Source organism: Mytilus californianus, unplaced genomic scaffold, assembly GCF_021869535.1.
Source record: "Mytilus californianus isolate M0D057914Y unplaced genomic scaffold, xbMytCali1.0.p SCAF_10, whole genome shotgun sequence".
Taxonomy (NCBI): domain Eukaryota; kingdom Metazoa; phylum Mollusca; class Bivalvia; order Mytilida; family Mytilidae; genus Mytilus; species Mytilus californianus.
Genome location: NW_026262582.1, coordinates 34,006,599 through 34,014,990, shown reverse-complemented (window position 1 = coordinate 34,014,990; position 8,392 = coordinate 34,006,599). Strand labels below are relative to the sequence as shown.

General features: G+C 34.7%; 1 protein-coding gene across 1 annotated transcript; it reads left to right on the top strand.

Moving 5' to 3' along the window:
• The first annotated feature begins 6,031 nt into the window (after positions 1-6,031).
• On the top strand, positions 6,032-7,993 carry LOC127718725 (uncharacterized). Its single transcript, XM_052224781.1, has one exon. It carries the CDS (start codon positions 6,032-6,034, stop codon positions 7,991-7,993), a length of 1,962 nt encoding a protein of 653 aa, XP_052080741.1.
• The last annotated feature ends 399 nt before the right edge of the window (positions 7,994-8,392 follow it).

The following is an 8,392-nucleotide window of genomic DNA, read 5'->3' as shown; positions in this document are numbered from 1 at the left end:
AAAGATTCAAGGAGAAATAAATGAAAAATGCACGGAAGAAGTCAAATATTGCCATTATTGGACTGGAAAAGGGTTCAAGACGGTGAAATGCTCAAATTGAAAATTGTTAAAACTGCATTCAATGACCTCTTAAACAAAGAACTGACAGCGTTCAGGGGTCATATACAGAGAGTGCAAACGCAGTACATCGAGATGAGACGTTTACGAGAAAATCTCAAGGACGGAAACATTATGATTTGGATGGACTTTGCAGAGAATTATAACTATTCCGCAGTCAAGGAAATCCAGTCCGCATATTGAAACACAGCCATGGTTTCATTACACACTATGGTTGTGTACTTTCCCGAAGGTCACACTAAAAAGTTTCAAAGCATGGTCGCAGTATCAGATCTTGTGCAACACAATGCAACAACAGTATTTCTTAAAAAGACCATTCCTATCGTGAAGGAAGAATATCCGGAATTGACGACTCTCCGACCAGCTAATATCGGAATAGATATGTATTTCAGATTCTTGCCAATCACGAACCCGATTTTGGTATGAAAGGCAGACGGAACTATCTTGAAGCGGGTCACGGAAAGGACCCGTGTGATGGCCTCGGGGCCAGCGTGAAGCGAACTGCAGATCAAGCAGTCAAACAAGGAAAGTGTAGTATCCAATGAGCGTCTGATTTCTATGCATAGGGTATGCATTGTGAAGAAAGTGGAAGTAAAGTTAAATACATTTTCTATGACCAGAATGACTATAACAGAGCATCTGCTGAACTTCTGGGAAGACCTCAACCAAACAGTATTTCAGGAATAATGAAACTGCACGCAGTTGTGCCATCATTAGTAGATTCGAAAGTCCTGTTAACTCGTGAGGTATCATGTAGCTGCTAAACATGTATAGAAAATGTTGACAATACAGAGTGTAATGACTGGAAACAACATCTACTTCTTGCAACAGAAAATCAAAATCAAAATGCCGACACCCAGCCTGTTGCAAATGACATTCCAAAAGAACACCATGAAATTCACGAATTGGAGATTAAACTGAGATAGGCTGCTATCTATAATGCTTGTTGGTTCATTGGTGTTATTACTGATGTCGATGAAACAGAATGTCAAGTAAACTTCATGAGTCAGGCCGGAAAGTACGGGGATACGCTAAAGTGGCCAATTTCAAGAGATAAAATTTGGATACCAAAATCTCAAGTGATATTGAAACTAGACAAAGAACCTGAACCACACGGAAGATCTAGGAGATGTTTCAAAATATCACCAGAAACAAAGCAAAACATTGAAAATGAATTTCAACATAGAAAAGAGTATCGTGATTAATGTCCGTAACAATAACATTGTGATCTAAATTGAAAGTTTGAGCAACATTTAAAGAGTTTTAATCTTAATGAATTAAAGCAAGTTCTATTCTGATTAATTATAGAAGCGATCACTTAGGTCTAAATTGAAATTTATGGTTTTAACTGTTAAAATTTTCAAATTTTAAGACATTTGTTATATAATTTTATCTCTTGAAAAGTTTTGTGATATATTTGTTAGTTTTCATTTGTTAGTTATTAAATAAAATGTTCAGATAATGTCATGATACATGTTTTGAGTGTTTAACGTCTTAAAAGGGTAATTCAAACTCCCTTTTCAATCCAATGGTATAAAGTGTACATTTGGTCAATGTCCATAAAGAAAAGTTAGTTTTTCAAATTTAGTAGAAATTTATCATGCTTGTAGAAAACACATATCAATTCATGTGTTTTGTTGTCTATATTGCTTGAAATTAACAGGTAAAACATACATTTAAGACATAAAAGTATTTAACAACAGGCAAGTTGAAAGATCACTTTTTAAATCGAAATGTAGAAATGTGAGAATATGAACTTAAATGTTCATGCTATAACTAAAATGAGGTATGAGTGGAGACTCTTTGATTTTACATAGTAATACATCTGTCAATGGTGATTCAAAAAACCAAGACAAAATATGAATACCACTTCAAAGGAATTGTATAGCTAACCAGATCTTCATTTCAATGTCCATAACGCAGAAAGACAACCATCCAACATTTGCTTTGGCGACAGACAAAAACAAATCATGCAAGGTGTCGGCTTTTGATGTTTTTTTTTTTCACAAATATACATATAAAGCTTCGCATTAACGTTGAAATTTTAGCGTCACGAATGATGCTGATTTTTTTTCATCTTTTATTGCTCAATTGTCCATTTATATCTGGAATGACTGAGTTCTACGCTGGTCATTTGTGGAAGATCAATATGTGAGTTCATTTTATTTTCGTGGCTATCAATTTTCGTAGATGGAGGAAAAGAATATCGCTTAAATAAAGTGAGACATTCTTGATCATTAAATGTCAAAAACATTAAGGTTAGAGTTAGGTTAAGATAAACGTTGAAACATATCCTTTCAAAACATTATTTCATATTTGTACCTTAACTGTCACTTTGATAAGCAAAAAAAAAAAAACAACAAGAACTGAATCACTTTTCTAAACGCGGATTGGAGCTTGTACATTTGTCGTTTGTTGAAGATAAAAGTGTGAATTCATTTATTTTCGTGAATACCAATTTTAGAAGATTGAGAAGAAAATTTATTTGTCAAAGTCTACATACAAGCCTATACAAAACATGTCCTTCGTCAGAAATTGCAATTTGTGGTTCGCATGTACATACAAAATCCTCAAAAATTGGTATCCTACAAGTAATAATAGTAAAGAGTATTCATTGTTTGTGTTGACCAGCCACTGTCACATTGACGTATAGTCCGTGTTTCCTTTAAATTATATAACAAATAAAATATTAAATCGAATCACGAGATGAAGAAAGAGACCCTCTATATGTGATAAAGGACATGAAATTTTGAATATTGACCTACTCGATGAAATCATGTGTTAGAATATAATTTCAATTCAATTGAATGTTATCCCTACATTGATATATTTGTGTTTTTATTTCTTAAATCAATTTAATAGATAAAGAGCTGTCGAATACACAATTCTGTTGACTAGCGGTCCGCAATGCTTAAATTGAAGCATTTAAAAGTCAAAGATCAAATTTAAAAGAAGAGAAAGAAAAACAAAGAAGAAGTAATTAAAACAAGTAACCCATGTAAACACAAAGCAGGATTGAAACTATTGGAAATATATATATATAGGCAAATGTTGTTTGTGCTGTATTTAGACCCCTCTACCAAGAAATTTGTTTTGCATGCACACGTATAAAAATTGCGGTTTTTATCCAACGCAATCATAGGTTTGAACGTTGTTTTCAATTTAGACTTTTGTTATATTTTTTCGTTTGGGCTTGTATTATATTTGCATTCGGGTTTATATGATCTGTTCATCTTATTTCGACTCTTCAAAATTCAAGAGTCTATCCTAAATTTAAGGGAAAGTATATGGCATTCCAAATACCGTTTCGATTCCTAACATCACTGAAGAGACATTCATTGTCGAAATCCGGATATGGTGTACTAATTTTTGCACCTTTTGTTTGCGGTATACCATCTTTTCCGCAAGTTTATTGTTTTCTGTTTGGTATTAAATCAATAGTTAAGATCCATTTTGTTATATCTGGTGATCCGTTTATTTGGGAATCACTTATGGCAGTCAGCAGGGTTTAAGAACATCCGTTGTCTTTTGGAAAATGTTGTTTGTGCTGTAATTAGACCCCTCTACCAAGATGCACACTGAAAACAACGTTCAAACCTATGATTGCGTTGGATAAAAGCCGCAATTTTTTATACGTGTGCATGCAAAACAAATTTCTTGGTAAAGAGGTCTAAAGACAGCACAAACAACATTTTCCAAAAGACCAAAAATGTGAAAAAGTATATTTTAACAAAACGCATTTGACTAACAGGTCGAACAACAAATGTTCTTAAACCCTGCTGACTGCCATTGGCGATTGCCAAATAAACGGATCACCGATGTAATAAATGGATCTTAATTCTAAATTTAATTTGATTTTTGATTTTTGGTGTTTTAACACCACTTTTAAGCACCGCTTTTGGGCTATTTCGTGGCGGCCAGTTTTATTGGTGGAGGAAGCCGGAGTGCCCGAAGAAAACCACCGACCTTCGATAGGAAAACTGACAATCCTAGTCAATTAAGATTGGAGTCGAGTGAACCCGCACGAGCGGGGTTCGAACTCACAACCTCAGTGTTGACTGGCTAGTGATTACAGTAGTAACTACTTAGACCATTTGGCAAACGAGGCCCCCAAATTTAAATTTAATACTAAACAGAAAACAATAAACTTGCGGAAAAGATCATATACCGCAAACAAAAGGTGCAAAGGTTTTTGTACACCATATCCGGATTTCGACAAATAATGTCTCTTCAGTGATGTTAGGAATCGAAATGGTATTTGGAAAGCCCATAAAGTTACCTCAATTTAGGATAGACTCTTGAATTTGGAGGAGTCAAAATAGGATGAACGTATCATATAAACCCGAAGGCAAATATGATACAAGCCCAAACGAAAAAATATAAGCAAGTCTAAATTGAAAACAACGTTCAAACCTATGATTGCGTTGGATAAAAACAGCAATTTTTATACGTGTGCATGCAAAACAAATTTCTTGTTAGAGGGGTCTAAATATAGCACAAACAACATTTTTCAAAAGACCAAAAAAGTGAAAAAGTATAGTTTAACAAAACGCATTTGAATAATATGTCGAACAACGGATGTTCTTAAACCCTGCTGACTGCGATTGGCAATTGCCAAATAAACAGATTAACGAATTATAAATGGATCTTAATTTTAAATTTAATACTAAACAGAAAGCAATAAACTTGCGGAAAAGATGATATACCGCAAACAAAAGGTGCAAAGGTTTTTGTACACCATATTCGGATTTCGACAAATAATGTCTCTTCAGTGATGTTAGATATCGAAATGGTATTTGGAAAGCCCAAAAAATTACCTCAATTTAGGTAGACTCTTGAATTTTGAGGAGTCAAAATAGGATGAACGGATCATATAAACTCCAAGGCAAATATAATACAAGCCCAAACGAAAAAATATAAGCAAGTCTAAATTGATCACAACGTTCAAACCTATGATTGCGCTGGATAAAAACCGCAATTTTTATACGTGTGCATGCAAAACAAATTTCTTGTTAGAGGGGTCTAAATACAGCACAAACAACATTTTTCAAAAGACCAAAAAAGTGAAAAAGTATAGTTTAACAAAACGCATTTGAATAATAGGTCGAACAACGGATGTTCTTAAACCCTGCTGACTGCGATTGGCAATTGCCAAATAAACAGATTAACGAATTATAAATGGATCTTAATTTTAAATTTAATACTAAACAAAAAGCAATAAACTTGCGGAAAAGATGATATACCGCAAACAAAAGGTGCAAAGGTTTTTGTACACCATATCCGGATTTCCACAAATAATGTCTCTTCAGTGATGTCAGGAATGGAAACGGTATTTGGAAAGCCCAAAAATTTACCTCAATTTAGGATAGACTCTTGAATTTTGAGGAGTCAAAATAGGATAAACGGATCATATAAACCCGAAGGCAAATATAATACAAGCCCAAACGAAAAATATAAACAAGTCTAAATTGAAAACAACGTTCAAACCTATGATTGCGTTGGATCAAAACCGCAAATTTTATACGTGTGCATGCAAAACAAATTTCTTGGTAGTGTAAATATATATATATATAAATATATCAGTTATTGTATCGTGCTTTAGTCTACTCATTATGTGTTTAATTTTCATTGCAAAGTCTTTATCTGTATTCATAATCTTTGTCATAATCATCCACTTATTTTGTCTTGTTAATGGTTGTCAACCATTTGTTCATGGCTTTTATCACAGCACATCAAGTGATTATGTAAGCCATTTCTTTATCTCCGTTTTTGATATTATACATATACTTTTTTCCTGGTTGTGCGCTTTAATGAATGTGTTACGTTTTGTTTTAGGTATTTTGTGATCGTTGTTCTCCTGACAGCACAAGAAGGAATATCACAAAAAACAGAAAAAGAGTGGTATGAATATGTTATGAAGAAAGAGGAACCATGCAAAAGTAACACATGTGGACTTGGTGATTCAACATGTGAATGTTACCTAACAATCGAGCATGCTTTAACAATGATTTATACTGAACAGGGTCAACAAGCAGTTCACCTCAAAATAGAAAACGGAAAAGCTGTTAGATCTGACAGTGGAAAGGAGTTTGAACGATCACTTGAAAAAACGTTTATTCTTGCTGATGGATACAAGTCACGAATTGTTATTGCTGTCAACGGTAGATTCCCGGGACCTACAATTACAGCTAGGGAAAACCAAGAAGTAATAGTTCATGTACGAAATTTGATGCATACAGATAGCACGACAATTCATTGGCATGGGATGCATCAAAAAAGCTCCCCTTGGTCAGATGGTGTTGCATTTGTAACACAATGTCCTATTTCACCTGGACAAAACTATACATATAAATTCAACGCAAAGCCATTCGGAACCAGTTTTTATCATGCTCATATTGGTGACCAAAGAACAATGGGTTTATATGGTCCACTGATAATAATTCCAACACCATACCAAAAAGTTGTTTTGCCACAAGAAGGTGACAAGGTATATGTAGCTATTATACAAGATTGGAATCATGATGACGATGCAGATGCATTGTACCAAAAAATGCTATTGGGTGACTTCGACAGCTCAGGTAAACCTTTTGCCGAAACCAAAGATCCTTCTGGGGCACAATATAGCCGTTTTAAATGTCATTCTGGTCTGATTAATGGCAGAGGACGGTTTTACAGTTCTTCGACAATACACAACGGTGTTCCATTGGAACGATTTGAAGTAGAGAAAAATGAAGATTATCGATTTAGGGTGATTAGTGCAGCCACTATGTATCCTTTTCAAGTCTTTGTTGAGGGTCACAGACCAATTTATATCTTAGCGTCTGACGGATTTGAAATAGATAAAAAGGAGGTAGAGTCGTTTATAATTCATCCTGGTGAAAGAATTGATTTTTTGTTGAACGCTGACGCGAAGATTGGTACATACTTACTGGTTGCCGAGACCTTAGAGGTATATTCTCTAAACGAATACCACGCAGCTGAAGCTATTATTCATTACAAAACGGCAGATATCGATCTCAACCCCAAAAAGGTGACCTCACATACATGTGACAGCTCTGGCATCACTTGCAGAGTATTTAATTGTCCATTTATCCAATATCCCAGCAATAAAAATCAAATTTGCATCACTTTCAATGATGTAATATCAATCGATCCAAATTCAAACCCAGATGAAGTTAATTCAGACGAGGTTGTCGAAATGTTTTTCAATTTTGCATTTCCTGGTGAGAATGGTATTACCCCTGGATCAGTTAATGGACACCAGTTTTTACCACCTACAGTTGCTGCATATGCTCAACCGGACCTAGTAGACTACAACTGTGACGCATGTAACGCATATACGATTTGTGAGTGCACATATGCCGTAACCATTGACAACGACAATAAAGACAAAGTTTATCAGTTTGTTATCACAAACATAGGAGGAGGTGCCAATTGGTCACATCCAGTCCATTTGCATGGACATTCGTTCTACGTAATGAAAATGGTGTTCGCTACTTATGACAGTGATGGTAAATTAGTTCCAAATGGTGGACAGGACACAATTGACATTATTTGCCATGACAGTAAAAAGTTTTGTTCTGATGCAAAATGGAGAAATGAAAGTTGGACAAATGGAAAACATCCCGATTTAAACTGGCACAATCCTCCTCAGAAAGACACGATTATAATACCCACTGGAGGATACGTTGTTATTCGATTCAAGGCAGATAACCCCGGTGTCTGGTTTTTTCACTGTCATATTGACTTACATAACACCAATGGTATGGGAATGATAATCAATGAGTCACCAAATATCCAACCGGAGGTGCCAAACAATTTTCCAAAATGTAATAGTTTTCAAAATGACGGTAAGTATATATCATCCGATAGTTGAACATATATCGCTTACTTGTTCGTTTAAGTCTACAACAATATTGTCTTAAGATACATTTGTATAATGTTAAATAAGGTTGCTTTTAATCATGAGTCAACTTTTCTTTTACCCTTTCCTTAGGACATGCGATCACCTTGTTTTTGAGGGTTCGTGTAACTCAGTCTTTAGTTTTCTAAATAGTGTTATCTAAATTTGTCGTCGTTTTTCCTTTTTTTTGTCATGGCTTTGGCAGTTTAGTTGTGACTTATTGTCGGTTCATTTATCTTTTTAAGAGTAATATCCCTGAACTGTATCCCTGCATAAACCAACGCAAATATATAAGAATACTTCGAAGGAAATTAATGTTATTTTGGGAAACATTCAAGTGTACTTAGGAGGATAACTAAAGGGTATTAGACC